Source organism: Chelon labrosus (assembly GCF_963514085.1).
Source record: "Chelon labrosus genome assembly, chromosome: 11".
Classification (NCBI taxonomy): domain Eukaryota; kingdom Metazoa; phylum Chordata; class Actinopteri; order Mugiliformes; family Mugilidae; genus Chelon; species Chelon labrosus.
Window position 1 is genome coordinate 14,147,028 of NC_140344.1, and position 16,442 is coordinate 14,163,469.

Sequence of the window (16,442 nt, forward strand, 5' to 3'; positions counted from 1 at the left end):
TTACCTGTAATTTGCTACTGCTATGGTTCGTCCACAGCCTCAGAATCGGAAAAATATTCAGCCATGTTGCAAAAAACTAGCAGTAGCAAATTACAGGTAAACAAGCCGACCGTCACGGGTGCGCGTGGCCCTCAGAGATGACATCATCTAGGTCAGAAGACATCATCCAGGGTCTGTAGGTTAATCTACAGATGATAACAGCTAACTCCGGACTCAACGGGGAATAGCACTACCGTACGATAACAAAATATTGGTGAAATGAACGAGTTTCGCGGCAGATAATGCGTAATTTAGAGGCTGCGTTTCGGTGCCCCATTCACTCCCACTATATGGATATACGCTGATCTAAATATCTCCCGAACGACTACAAATTACACAAAAGTTATATGGGTGAGTAAACGGTCATATTTTATGCAAGAAATAAGGTCCAGGTTGTAAAAAACAGTAGTTTCTAAAACCTACCTGACACTTTGTTATAAACTTTAGATATAGAGTGAATCTTTGACAGATTTTGACTCATTGTGATTCATTGTGGGCCCAAACAAATGCATGCATTGCTGTACTTAAAATGCAGTTCACGAGTGAATGAAAATAAGACACGGTCAACAATACAATACATACAAATAGGATATTGAAAACTTCTCAACCTGTAAATCCTCAGAGTGTGGCAGCACCGTAGCGATGAGGACCAGCGCTCCCGAGATCAATCAGAGCCAGAACAGCAGCAGCAGCGGGCAGTGCTTCTCTAACCCCAGTTACCACACCGTGGCTCAGTGTAACGTCGTCTCGACCATTTCCAGCAACCTCGACGGCACTCTTACCCTCAAAGTATGACCAATCCCCATTTGTGTCCACGTAAAACTTAATTTCACCAACAACATATAACAGTATGAAAACAACAGCATATTGTTTTCTTCCTTTTTTCTTTTAAGTCAAGCACCCTGAAAAACAGAAACGCCTCAGAGTGGAGAGCCTACTGCAACCTCAACGACCTAGGTCAGTTTTCCTCCTCTCTTATCACGTCGCACCACATACATCCTGAATTTGGACTTTGCAGAATTTCCAATTCAAGGGCAAAGGCACGAGGGTCATGAGTGCGGGCCGTTTATTGGCAGCGACCTGCTGTGAATGAAGATGAACCGGGGGTCTCTTGTTAGACATAACCTTTGCTCTGATTTTGATAAGATATGCAGGTGGGACAGAGAAAGTGGTGGGAAGATGAATAGGGGTCACTATCAGCTCATTAGTCCTCTTCCACTTCCCCTAGTGGCATATTTTTCTATGAAGGCTTACACTGGGTCAAACAGTGCCCTCATAGGCTGCGAATTATAGGAAATGAAGTGTGAGTATTTCTAAGTAGCACATTAACATTTCTTAAAAGGCACTGCACAATGATTATGTGTAGTGTTTATTCGTGTAAATGTTAATTGTGTTAAACGTGCTGATGCTAATTTGTCAGCTTTAGCCTTTCCTTTGGAGACGAATGTGTACAGAGATAATGAATAACAACGTAGCTAAACACAATCAGTGGATGTTCTTGATTTGTTATAAGTGGTGGCAAATACTGATTAAATTATGAAGACACATTGTAGTATGTTATAAATGGAAGAGAGATAAAGTGAAGTCTTATTACATTGTGAATATATAAATCATCTTTGCAGTCTGTTGGCGTGTGGTGGTGCAAATTAAAAGAGATTGTAAATACTGTACCACAGGTAGGAGAACAATGCTTGCGTGCCAATTACTAATTACTTATTACACCACATAAATGCCTCTGATTCATTCTTTGTCATGCCTGATTTAAAAGTCAGATATCTTGACGTGCACATTTCCGATTTGTGTTGAAGTGCACGGCCGATCAATCACAGAGGAGTCAATTAGTTTTGATTCTAACACTGAGCAGTCATTTACTGGGGTCTTAACACTCAGTTAAGTCTTTGTGATGTTTGGAAAATATGTCATTTTAACCACTGCTGGTGTGAGCTTGCAAGGGTTGGATGTATGTGATAGCAGCAGCAGGTGAAATCTTCAGTAATCCCTCATCGTATTATTCCACAAAATAAAATCACACCACATTGTACCTTAATGAGACATTACCTGTCAGCCTTCAAACAGCGGGGGGATTCGTGTGCAATGTCTGACTTTCATGTTTTGACATTTGTTGCAGATGTTCAACAGGGTGAGTCACAGACACAAAGAGGCACCAGAAAAGGTAAATAATTAATCGTAGGAACTGTTTGCTGTTTGTGTGTGTGTGTGTGTGTGTGTGTGCGGCATGTTTCTCTGTTTGTGTGTGCAGGCATATTCTGTTCAGCTTCACCAGCAGCAAAATTACTAAATCCTTTTATGCTTTAACAGCCCATGTATCAATTTTCCCATTTGGGTTGTATTCCCCTCTGAGACTGCTATTTCCCTGACCCAAAATCCCACATCCGTATATTCTCCGTGATTTATGTGAAAACTCTTTGGACGAGATCATGGTGGGCTGAGGTTTTATTCCAACAGTAATTGCTCTCTATGGCTCAGTGCCTGATACGTCATTTTGTCTCCCACACTGTGCGGTCGGTGGTGAATGTGAGGGACCCAAGGGTGCAAAGAGTGGTCTGAAGGAGCTTTGCTGCGGCCTCTAATGAGGCCTCTTATCAGACTGATGAGACTGTTATGGATGAGATGAGGCTTCCGCTCTTTCCCCTTTGTACTCTGATTACTACATTCCTCCATTAGTCACCTGTCAGAGACAAAAGAAGTCCAGCATCTGCGGAATGGCAACGAGTTTCATTGCCATTCTCCTGGCCACGCTCTGATATCTGTTTTAAACTGTAGTACTTTATTATCAGAGTCCAGTATTAATAACGCTGTTATAAGTCGGTGACAATCGATACATCTTTCTTGATACTGAATATGTCCTTGTCTTGCGGCTGCTGCAGATTACATCAAGGGCTCCATGTGCAGCAACAGCTCCTGCTCCCTGAATAGTGAGAATCCATATGCCACCATTAGAGACCCGCCAGGGCTGGCTTGCAAGCACACAGAGAGCAGCTATGTGGAGATGAAATCCCCCTCCCACCGCGAAGTGCCCTTTGGAGGCACTGCCACCCTCCTGGGCAGTGTGACCAGGAATGTCTATGATGTTGGTGAGTGCGTTGTTGCTCTGGTGTGTGGAGCTCAGCAGGGTCCTGCAGCTTATGGCCTCTCTGGTCATGTCCCATGCTGTGAGCCTGTACAGACTGTGTAAGCATTGATAAGAGGAAATGTGAGCTGCCTCTCTATTGCATGCACCTCTCCTTTCTGTTTTTCCGCATCCTGTGCCTGCCAATCTTTAACCTCCTTGTTTCTCACATACCTCTCCCACCTTTTTCCTTCCTTCTTCCCCAAACTGCCACAGAGCCAACGGTGAGCGTCCTGCAGGGACCAAATGGAATGGCTACCGGCTTCTCTCAGAGCCCCTATGACCTCCCTCGCAGCAGCCACATTCCCAACCACTATGACATACTGCCCATGCGTCACAGCCCCACACACACTCCCCCACCTCCCCCAGAAAGCCCCAGCTCCCTGCTCTAGAGGGCAACCCCTCCACCTGGCCCTGACAGCGAGCCGGCGTCTGGGAAACGTTCAGCCAACTTTCAACCAACGGCCCTCCCTTTGTCTCCGTGTGTGTCCGATTAGATACTGAGATGTTGAGATGGAGGGACAGTCACAGCTCCTCTGGACCCTGCTCTCTTTGGTTCCCTCACTCGCATTCTTTCTGTAGCCCTGACGGAGGGAGGGGAAGAAAGAGTGACCCACACACCAGCGACCACTCACCCGTTTTAATTTCTTATATAACTAACTCGCTCAAACTGCTGCCTGGCCTCTTTATGGACCTCCTGAAGTGGAACATTATGGTTTCAAACAGCAGTAAGGGCAGTATTCATGGACTGGGTGGACAGTTTATTTACAGGGAGAGAGCTGTCCTCACGCTCATTTTCAGCCCATGATGTAGGTTTCCTATTCAAGAGCAGCCAAGTGTTTATAATATCCCCTAAACCGAAGCGATTTCCCCCACAGCGAGGAAGGTGGCAGCTGCAGATTACAGAACAGCTGACATGAAGTGCACATCATCATCTATCCAGAAGTGAAGAAATGTTCAGGCGAAGCAAGAAAATAATCTAAATAAAAGTGTTAAACAAGGGAACTGGACTGAGACAGTCGGAGAAAGCATGGATAAATAGTAAAACATTGTAATGGTTCTTTATTCACTGTTACCCAGTAATGATCACCTGTTAATGTGATCCCTGTCTGTAGCTAAAGAGCTTCTTTAAGTTGTAGTGTTGATGAGGCCCCGTGTATCTGGACCACGTATTCAGGTGACCAGCGTCTGACCAGGTGGCCAGAGTTACACACATATATCTAAGGTTTGAATTTTCCCCCCTACGCTAATGCAGTGATCTGATCTTGTGTTGTTTTCCAAGTGAAAGTTTTTTTCTCGCAACTGTCTTAGTTTACATTTTTTAAATATATTGGGTGTTAAGAAGGGATTGCTTTGACCTTTTATGTTTTGTATTTATAAAGTTAATTGCTTTATCTATTAATTTATATTAGTGGTGGTGATTTTCTTTTTTTTATCAATGTGAGTCTAGAATAAAAAAAAAAAAAAAAGATGAGCATGATCAGATAATGGATACCCACTGATGTAGATAACACACAATTTATCTTCTTGTGAGATTATCAGTGTCATTTTGTGAACTGTTTTGAAGTCTCTCTCTCTCTCTCTCTCTGTCAAATTGTAAATTGAAAATAAGATTTCATCGGACCAATTTAAGAATTCCACCAGTATCCTGTGCAGTATTCACGAAGGGAACCATGTGTAAAAAGTCCATTTCTAAGCTATTTTATGTTGGTATCAGCCTAATTCATTTATTCGTTGAACTGAATTTACTCATTCACTATGTGAATCCCATTTCACCCTCTGTAGAAGCAATAACATGTTGACAATCGATGCACAGACGGCGTTGCATTAGTTCCGGACATCATGCCATCTTTGACCAGTGTGGTGACAGTGGATCATACTTTACGTGACTGTTTGACCTCTGAGGAAGGGTCTTTTTTTTTTTTTTTTTTTCTAGTTGCTGTCATATCAAAGCTGGTTGTTGTTTTGGTACATAAGTTTGGAATTAAATGCCTATTCTGCCATCAGAAACCTTGTTTCAGTCAGCTTAATACACCGGATAACAGAAGATGGATTTATGTACTAAAACGCGACATGTTACAGGGTGTTCATGGATGAGGAAGATTCTGCACACACGTCATTCTTGGTAAAAATCTAAATTCATGATGGATTGATACTATCTACAGACAGACAGACAGACAGACAGACAGATGGATAGATAGATAGATAGATAGATAGATAGATAGATAGATACATAGATAGATAGATAGATAGATAGATAGATAGATGACCTGAGGGACAGACGACCTCCTCAGCCTGTCAGTGGGGCAGGACAGAGACAGCAGCCTGTCAGCTTCTCTGCCTGACTGTAGTGTCGTGTATAGAGTGGTGGACTCTGCCATTGATGTCAGGGTCTCCAGCTCTTCCCCATTACTGCTTGTCAATCATAAAATACACACCCTATCTTTCCAGTGTGTGCTGTTTATGCACAGTATTACGCTGTATCCATAGTCTTGTGTCACTCACACAGCACTATATCATTTAAAAGCACTTGCTGTGTTGTGTTACAGTCTTTTGCATTAGCTCAGGTATCTCATGACTCATGTCATTAAAGAAAAAACAAAACAACATTCTGTTAATGCAATGTTAAAATTAAACTACTGTGAGTCTCCTTAAGAGATGTGGAACTCTGGCTATTTAGTTTTCTAAAGATAGGGATGGTTGTCATAATATTATTCTTATTAGGAACAGGAGATGTTGCACTGAGCCAGCTCACTGCTGTATAGGAGTTCTGACTGTTCCTCAGCACTAAGTACTGGACTTCCCGAGCTTCACAGATGACGGACACGCCACCCAACTGACAGCCAACAAGCCCTGCGTGATGCCCCACTGAAAGGAATTGCTGCCAGTTAGTCAAGGAGCTAATGGACCAAATACAGCTGGGTACTTTAGAAGAGGAAGCATAAAAAAGACGAGGTCACGCTGCACTGAGGTGAGCACTCAAGAGAGATGTCGATTTTGTAGCCTGTTGAATATCCCCTAGACGCAGCAATAATTTATGTGGTTTCCCGCAGCTCAGACAGGACAGAGTTTTAGAGACTGCCGTGAAACAGAGACGTCATTTAACTTGGACGTCAGGCTGAACACTGGGTGGATACTAAATGGGCAAAAGTCGAAAGAGTGCGAAAGCTGAATGCCTTACAACCTAATTTAAAGGTGCTGAAACTACAGCTCATGTTCAGATCCAGGTTTGATTACTGCTGCTGGGGGGAGCTGGCACTGCGTTTCAGCTGAGTCATAGCGACAGAAGAAGGAAATGTCTTTGTGATTTTGTGAGTCCCGTTCAGACAGATTTTATTGCAAAGTGTATAATTCTAAATGTGTGTCCTGCAAATGACATATTACTAGATTCTCACTGACAACATCTGCATGAGAAAATTTCTAATTCCGCAGAGTCAGCTGTCTCACAGGAAGTAATTAGTTTGCCTTTCAAACACATTTACATTTTACATTATTAAATGAATCCTCAGTGTAGGGAACATTCTGTCTTTGTTCCCATTTTAGTGTGACGCGTTGAATACTTCAGGTTTAATTAATAAAGGATACGTTGCCCTTTTTTATTCGTAGCTTGCAGGTTTTCTCATGTAACAGTAGAATCTGAATTGTTTGGTTAAAAACTTGAGAAAAACCACATTCATTTGAAAAAACAAACGAGAAGGAAAGGCAAGTACCTTCATTTCATATCACCTTCCATTAGGAGTAGATTCACAGTTACTCAAGTGACAGAAGTCACACGAGAAAGATATACAGTAGTCCGTTTTGTTTGTCTTGCAGTGGCCAGTAATGTGCTTTCCATCAAAATGCCTATAGCGACAAGTAAAACATTTACAAATGGCCAAATGTACATGAAATAGTTTTCATTTCTCCTGTTCATTCCAGAGAAATTATTATTTTATTATTATTTTTGTAAGTAACTGATGGGATACAAAGTTCCTCTTCTACATAAAAATGCATCACAAAGTTTCACTGAGTAAGCCTCAGAGTGGATTCATTTTCAAAGTCATAGCGCTTTATTCTTATTATTGCTCCGCCACAGCTCAGCATGGAACCTCTGTCAGAGAAATAACAAAGAGGGAATTTTGTAGTTGAAAGGCACTATATTTTTTCTGAAACAGTCTGCTGAACTCTCATGCAAGCTTCATCTCAAGTAGAAAGCGAATAGGGAATTGGCATACATTTTTCTACTGAAGGATTTCAGTGGATTTTGTGACCCAGCCCTTCTGTTGGAATCACACGAGCTTCAACCTCTATGATTTAACCACAAAGCTAATGTTGAAGTGCTAAAAGCCGCAGTTCATGGAATGGCCACTAGAGGCTTAAAGCAAATTAATCTCCTTAAACCATCACGTTAAAAAGTTTATTGCAGAAATAAACATGTTTAGAGTCTGATAACAAAAGAATTTTTAGGGCGCCTGTTGCTAATGTCCCCATTCATGACAAAATGTTGTATACAATTGTTAAATTGTAGTAAAGCTTAAAGTTATATATAATAAAGTGCCTGACTGCTTTGATTGACAGGTCACCAGCTGCCTGCAGAGGCGTCATCAGTCTGTCCACACTCTGTCCACAGTCTGTCCACAGCTCCACTCAGAGACTGTCAAGATGAGCCGACACACTGAGCTTCAAAAGTGCTCCTCAGCTGTCCCATGGGTGACGTCATGGAAGGTTTGTCCATCTTTATACACAGTTTATGGGTGAGATGATGGTCTTTTGATGGTCAGGATGGACAGTTCCCAATAACTCTTTCACTTTACATATGGGCATGTGAGTGTTGTATTACGACATACTTGAAAAAAAGTGAATCAATCAAAAAGTGAGTGTTAATAAACTGAATTTATTAGAGTTCATACATGTGTATAACAAGGAATAACAACACATGGACAATCAAAATAGATTTGTCTTTAGGCTGATTAGTAAAATGTTGTAATATTGCAGAGCCACAAAGGAATTGCAGGGACATATTAATGCAGGCCTTAGGCACTATCCTCACTGCTGCAGTTAGCCTGCCAGTTATGTTTTTTCTGCCAAAGCCATTTTTTCACAGAAGCTGTCATAAGGAAGCGGGTATACTTCTACTGGGCTCTGACAGGCTGAACCTGAATGCTGACCCCACTGCCGCTGGATATCCTGTCACTTTCACTTCAGCCTAACATTTGCTGTTGAGAGCCAAGGTGGTAGATTTATGTGGGGCGAAGGAAAGTGAGGTGCACACAAAAGATCTGAGATGACTGACACATGACTACCTTTGTTAAAGTTTGCTGTGAACTTCTGCCAGCGCGATCAGTCCTAGCGTAATAATGCCTTCATTTAAATACGGCTGCACTGTGCTGTGGCTAAAATCCATTGCAGAGCTCAGCTGCAGATTCTTATTGCGGTCACGTCCGGCTACAGGAACTGTGAGGATCCATCAGACCAGTGCTGTATCTTTACTTCGTCATTCTTAATGCACAATCAGTATTCATCGCAGTCAGGCTTATCACTTTCACTCCCTCTGTGTCTATAAATGCTCCCAAATTCAGAACCAAATTTACCTTGACACACATAACTCTCCGCAATAACAAAATAAGCCCTTTAATGAAGTGGCTGGAACAGCAATTATATGGACAAACCATTTGTCTAAATCAATCTAAACAGAGAGATCAGTACACGGGGGAGAGCTCCGTTGTTTGCACATTAGGCGTTCAGACTGTTTTCTCTGAGAGGAAAAAGAACGACTGCTACAGCTATGAAAGCAGTATAAGCATCTACTTGAAAGACTTTATTGTTGTGTGGCTTTTGTATTAACATTCTCTTATTCATAGGGTTTGTCATGAATTTGGAGGAATTCAGCAATATATATAGATGTATATTTATATATTTATATGGATGGAAATTAAAGGGTAGTTCAAGCTGGTAGTAAATTTGAATATGAAGTCATCAGTTTTATTTAGTTTGTGCAAATTATATTTGTAGAAAGATGAGAGGTATAGTATTCAGCTATGTTTGCTTTAAAGCTTTAAAGGTAATACACTGAGGCCAGCAGGTACAAAATATGACATTTTCAAAGATTGTGGTAAATTGAAATTCTAAATATAGCATGCAGCTATGTTTGAATACTTTGGACCACAAGGCCACTGTTTGTCCATGGCCATATTGCAGATATAACAGACTTAGTTATCCTTGGACAGTTTTTTGATTACTGTCTCGAAAGGATATACAGTGGCCTCACTATGCAAATACTAATGCAAACCAAGTACCTCTAAACCCTGCAATACCTGCTTGTGGACACAGGGAGGCAGGCTAGTCGAAAATGTGGTTGAAGAAACGATTCAAAAGTGAGAATCAGGTTTCTATTGTTATAAAGCATAGACAGTCTATGTTATAAAGTGTGTGCTGATTAACCATAACTACCTCCTACCCTGAATCAAAGAGCATAGAAGCCCAAGATGGATAGATGAGTTATTACCCTGTCTCGACGGTTATGGTCACGTGGTTCCATGGTGTAATGGTTAGCACTCTGGACTCTGAATCCAGCGATCCGAGTTCAAATCTCGGTGGGACCTAAATTTTGCAGTGTGGCGCGATTACAATGTCATGTTATCAAATGTCGAATGTTTTGCCACAACAAAGAATATATGACCCTGAAAGTAAGTTTTGACATCACGGACGAATAAGGTAAAAAAAGGGTACAAATATATAATCTTCTACATTAAGAGTTATTACATTACCGTTTCCTGAAAAGACCTGTCTAAATATGCAAATTAGGTATTACAAGGTTAAATTTATGCTAATCTAAACCCTTTTCCAGAGCAGAAATTTAAACACTGGACAAAGCTAGGTTCAAAAGTTAAAGGTTTTTCTTTGGATATGTCTTTTAATGAATCAGGTTATGGATAATACACGTAAACATTTCTACTTGCAGTCATCTGTACTGATATCATTAGTGTGAGTGTTTATTCAATACACAGTCAAATTCCACTCCTGTTTATATATCCTTTTTCACACAATTTCACACCTCTGTGTGTTTTAATTAACCTTTTGCGGAAGTGACAATGATCACAACTTGTATCTTGCAAAAGATCTGTAAAATCTTCAAAATAGAGATAAGAGTTAAACAAGAAAGTGTGAAATCTGTGAACACTATACTGAAGTGGATCTTTTTTTGTTCAGAATATGTAAAAAAAAAAAAAAAAAAACGAATAGGGAGATAACTACCTTCAAAGATATCTTTTTTCTTTCTCTTTTTTTGCAATGAATATGTCCTTTTGACAACCGCAGTATTGCAGTTATTTTCATCCTCATTGTTATTTCATAACCACAGACGTTTACTGCTCTCTTTTTGATGTAAAGCTCCTGAGCTCGTACTGAGCTATGCACTGAGATCAAAACATGTCATGTGATGTCAGTGGTACAGATTAATGTTTCTGCAGAGGCACTATGACTCCACTGTTTCATGGTTAAGTTTCAAGAAGGATGTGAGAAATGTAATAAGATCACGACTCCTTACACAATAGTCAATAGATCGCCAAGTGTGATCTTTAATTGCAAAATCATTTATATTCAGTCACACAAATATTTGTTTTTCTTGAATACTGTACGAGAGGAAAACTACATTTAAACACGGCTGCTGTTTGCTATTGCAGACGTATGTATGCCAAATAATCCATACACAAACTTGTTCAGTGCCAGCATATCATTTGGCGGACAAGCACCTTTAAAACCCAAACAAATGAAGACCTGAAGGTGTCTATGGAAACCAGACATGTCAGTTAAAGTAACAGAGAAGCTTTAAAGGTAATACACTGAGGCCAGCAGACATTTTCAAAGATTGTGGTAAATTGACTTTCTAAATTTGTATCTTGTTTCACTATGATTGCCTGTAAATCTGAAATAACAGGCACCATCTCTGTGAGATGGGAGTCTGGGAGGAAGGCAGGTGATTGTTTCTGTTTCAGATATCCTGGAATGCAGTTGGCGTCTTTCAGTCTGCTTGTGATTCAGTCTCACAGAGACGAATGAAAACCCAGCCTCTGTCTGCTGCTACTGAGTTACACCATCCACTTTGAGCATTCAAGCTGTCATTGGTGACTCTCCTGGCAGATTCATATATATATATATCCAACCAGAGCTTCTCTGCTCCAATGGGACAAATGTTCAATTATTCAACTTCACCAACTTCACCAATCTGTTTACATCTCTGTAAAGGTAGTAGCACATCCAGCTTTTTTTAGCATCAGTAATTAATGAATTACTGATGCTGATTTAATGCCTGCTAATCACATAGCTGTCAATACAGTGTCGATAACATTATTATAAAAATAATAGTTACAACAACAAAGATGACACAGCAAGATATCTGAAAATGGAGTCCATTTACTGTAAACTCTGTGCGAGCTTCCGGTATTAAGATATGGTCATATGAGAATTTCCACATAACTGCATGTGTTGTTAATCACCACAGAAGGGCAGTAGAGGGCAGGACAGCAGCCATGTTTCCTGCGTCAGCTCAGTCTCTCAAACCCTGAGACTTTCTGAATTTGTTTGTAGCGACTGCTGCTGACAGATAACCTGAATCCCAGAGGCAGATCAGTTATGTTCTTTTTGTTCTGCATATATTTACTTGGGTTTGGTTTATTTCAATGTCTACAGTTGGCTCACTAAGACAAAATACTTTCACTATCAATTCTCGTAACATGTCATATAGTGTCTTACTTCCTGTGAAAAGTGAGTAATGATGGGGATTCCACAAGGGCCGAACAAGGCTGTACTTGTGGTCTGTGTAAATACTAATAATATTTCTTGTCCATAGCACCCTGTTGTCCGGGATATGGTAATTTTCTCAGGAAGCATATACTAACACAATTATTAGCATATTTATACCATATTGATACACTCTTTACTGAATATGAAAAAGTTGCTTATTTTCTTACTAAATCAAACAAGGTGTTGGGTCTCTTTGTGGGAATTTAGTCACATGTTCACACTAAAATATAATATAATTACATATATGACAATGTAATGGCGTTGGTTCGTCCAGTTTATAGCCTATGAGTGAATTAAAGCCCAGCACAGACTAAAATAAAATGATATCTAGTATTAATAGCATTATTATTAATGTAATAATAGTCCCTATTGTTATTATTGATACTAATAAAGTAAGAAATAATAACAGTTACTTTATTTAATATTACAGACTGTTTACAAACTAATTTAATTGCACACAGTCCTCCCCATTTGTAGCTCTCATATTTATATATATATATATAGATATATAGATATATAAACTTCTACTTCTACTGGTCACTTTATATTTTTAACATAGTTTATTGTTGTATAAAACATTTTATTTCTAGTTACTTTCTATTTTTTTATATAGTTTTTGTATTGTATGTTCAATGTATGTTACTACTGGATGCTTGAATTTCCCTCGGGATTAATAAAGTATCTATCTATCTATCTATCTATCTATCTATCTATCTATCTATCTATCTATTATAAATACTAATAGTTAAATAAGAGTGAAAGTAAATAATGATAATTATCATAAATAAAGTAGTGTCTCAGTTGTGTAAGTGTGTATATTTCAGCACCAGAGCTTTCTTCAGACCTCAGACGTTGTTCTTCTGTCACGGCTGTCATCAGTGACGTCGGTAAGGGTTGTAATCAGTCACGTGACCAGGTCTGGATAAAGCGCTGCTCGGGACTACACCGTCTATTCAGACCTGTCCAGCCCACTGAGAATTATTTTTATTTTAAAACAACAAACAATAAGACATTTAGATTGATACGGGGAAAAAATAATAATAATAATAATAAAACAGAAGAAACACGCAGAGGAACAAGCGTCTATTCTCTCTGCAGAAATCTGAGGTTTATTTCGACGTGCACTCATATTCGACAGATCATCTTTCAGTCGTCGTGATGTGAGTAGATTCTTCTTCTTTTACTATTCAGATTAATAACACACACATTTGCTCTTTATTATTAATATATTTGTGGTGCTATTTTTCAATATTACGAGAAGAACTGATTAGTAGCTTTTGGTGTCAGTGTGTCCCTTTAATTATAATTTCAGTGTTGGTTTGTTGGCTACAATTAACCGACGCGATATATAGGTTACGGATTATGTGCATTTCCAGAATAACTGAATGCTTTACGTTGAGCATTGCTCCCTGTGTGTGTACAGTGCGCCCATTGGTTATAGGGTATAGTCATATGGAGGGATATTTCATTGCATCCCCTGTAGATGCTCCATAAGATGGCTTCTTCGGATGTGGGCACAGAGAGTACATGTCTATTATTGTTATGGTCGCCGCGGTCAGTTGTATTTTTTCAAAAGGATCGTTTTCTTGCTGCATGGTCAACCAGATATCCCCTCTGCACGTGAGGCAAGCTTTGCAAGCTTATCATTCAGGGCTCTTAGCCTTAATTTCCAGCCCCACCACCACCTCAGAGTGTGTCTCCTTCATCTTTCTGCTCTGTTTATCTTGGGCGTGTGTGGTTTCCTCATCAACCAGGCACTGTACCCCCCACTCTGTCAAACGTAAGGAATGCAGATGGACGATGAGGGTGAAGGTTTGCCTTCATGGCTAAGAGGGAACAGATGCTGAGTGAAATGTTGTGGTGGTGCCCTCTCAGATCAACACTGCCCATCCTCCCTGCCCCCCCTGCTGTTAACACAGCCCTCTAATCTGTGCACAGCCTGCACTGACTGTCCAGCAGCCTGCCTCTGTCACTGGGGCTGCAATTACACCAACACTCAAGGCAAAAGTTGCAAAGCCCGTTTCACATCATAAGATCGCATAGGGCATGGGGGGAGGATCGATTTTAATGGTCTGACTTCTGAAAAACATTTGATGAAATATTCCTGACACAAAATAGGAAGGGACATTGAAGTAAATTCACTTAAAGAAAGACTTTGTTACTTCCAAACTGAATTTAATGATGTCTTTCTAAATGGTTTGTTTAAAATAACACAATATTTGTACTTTAGTCAAATTGAGCCTAAAAAAACCTTTGCCGGATGTTAAAATCTAATTTTAGTTTCTAGTTAAAACTACGTGTTGCCAAATACCAAACAGCTTAAACTGCTATTAAAACGAGTTTACAATGAGGACATAAAGGTATGTTAGAAATGAGGCACTGGCAGTAGAAGAGCAAGATGATGCTCTCAGACAAAGTGTGAAACAATGTTTGTGCCTGCTGGAAACATTACGGCACAAGTGGTTAAGGAATTAATGCATTTCTGACAGTTGGAGGTGACTCACCACAGCAATAGTGGATGCGAATAGGGAAGTTAGTTTGTTAGCTGGCAAGAAGAGGAAATCCGCCATGTCCTTATTTGTCCTGTGATCATGAAGAAAACTGCGGTGAATGAACAGATTGCAGTTTCTGGGGAGATCATGAGTCACTCACTTCCACTCTTGAGCTAACACTGGACACGCAGACTGCAATAAGAGAGCAAGTAAAAGGATATTTGAGAAAATAAAATGTCATGTGTGATCGGGTCAAACTTGTTTATAGGCTATATATATATATATATTATTTTTTTTGCCAGAAAAGCAAGTCTCAAAGGAGAACTTGATAGACTGAACAATCAAAGTCAAAACAAACTCAAACTTTGGCTCATGGAGGACAGAAGGATAAAAACCTTTCCAATCCAGCACCCAGCCGTATCGAACGTGGAAAACATAAGTGTGCAAATGAGGAAAAAAACTTTTCTAGGACAAACACTGGGGACAGGCCTGTTCAGTGAGAGGAGATGAAGCCGTTTTCAGGTCAACAAGAATAACATTTATTTTATCATTCGTTTTAATGAGGTGAACCAACACAACGCAGAATACATCTGTGATAATGACACAGCCAGTTAGTCAGAACGGCTAATTACTCGATGTTGCTCTGATTAAAGGTGAACAATGTTCCTGGCTTGCGTCAGCGTCAGAATGAAATCGACATTTCGCTGCTCAGTTTTAATGTTGTTGCTATGGAGAGGATTAGATATAATTTTAGTCCTCCGCTTCCTGTTGAGGGGGAGCGATAGGAGGAACAGACGCAGTGGATGCCGTGGTAGCTGGGGCTGGAGATTACATCTATATTTAATCCCGAACCTTCCAAGTATTATACCACACATCTGCCATGCTATCAGCTGCGGGTTTAGCCGCGTTCAAGCCATACCTACAGAGAGTATTACTGACGGGCTTAATTGTTGAATCACATCAGAAAAGAGGAGGATCCGTTGAGCAGAATCATTTTGGCCTTTGGCCTGTTATATCATTAGATGAAATTAATTGTAAACACAGATGACAAAGGATTTATTTTTTCATGTTAATGTCTTCATCTCCATCATGAGCAGCCTGGTAGAAGCTTTTATAGTGACATTGCCAAAAATTGTGGCCCTCTACTAAACTATCTGAGTAGTACATTGGCCTTATTTGATGATGATAATTGACGATCAGCCTGTGTCTGAGGAGCTCTGCTGGTTCTCCGGTAGGTGTGCAAAACTGTTCTTCTACCAGAAAGAATAATAAAATCCATCAGACACAGAAACAAAGTAGTCAAGTTCTTCATGGTAGAAATTAAAAGTTTTCCAGTTAAGTGACAACTTAAGATGTAAACCAATTAGCCTGTTTCTCTGTGGAGATTTTGACCTGTTACAGGAGGAAAAGCTCATGTACATTGATGATGGGCATTATGTGTCTTAGTAAGCCATGACAGTGAGCCAGAACACACAACATCAGGATTTCCCCTCAGCGGACTGCAGCCATAACTAAGACACATGTGCTTTTCCTGTTATGACAAGGAATGACAAATATCTACAGTGAAAATGAGAGCACGTCTTGAGAAGATGTGACATTTGGCACCATTTGTTTCTCCAGAAATCGAATGTACAACTCGTGATGCTCGATTTGAATCATTTCGAGAAGCCAAACATCCATAATAACAGATACCGTGAAGCATCTTTACGTGTTTCTGACATTAAATATAATCTCCTGTTGATAATATAATCCGTATTTGAGGGAGATCAGAAAAAGATGAAAACTTGCTGCTGCTGTTTGGCTGCTGAGTCATCGAGCACGCCCATAAGGCTCCACACTGTAGATCACAAATAACTTCCATCAAAACAGCCACCAGCTACCGAGGGAACATTGGGAACAAACAAATGTAGATTAAAAGACTGTAAGGCCGGGGGCAACCTTGCGATGATGAGTTATAATTTATAAACTCCATCTTACCAATGTGTGGGACAAACAGGTTT

At 40.1% G+C, this 16,442-nt stretch overlaps 1 protein-coding gene across 1 annotated transcript in view; it reads left to right on the plus strand.

Annotated features, from left to right (window-relative positions):
• The window catches only part of megf11 (multiple EGF-like-domains 11), a gene marked incomplete at its 3' end in the record, with an annotated part of 50,259 nt that extends 46,698 nt beyond the window's left edge, over nucleotides 1-3,561 (plus strand). The window contains exons 20-24 of the mRNA XM_084555290.1: nucleotides 662-828; nucleotides 933-996; nucleotides 2,168-2,212; nucleotides 2,928-3,134; nucleotides 3,386-3,561. Coding sequence (XP_084411416.1) covers nucleotides 662-828; nucleotides 933-996; nucleotides 2,168-2,212; nucleotides 2,928-3,134; nucleotides 3,386-3,561 — 659 coding nt within the window. The remainder of the gene's footprint in view (nucleotides 1-661; nucleotides 829-932; nucleotides 997-2,167; nucleotides 2,213-2,927; nucleotides 3,135-3,385) is intronic.
• Between the last annotated feature and the right edge of the window lie 12,881 nt (nucleotides 3,562-16,442).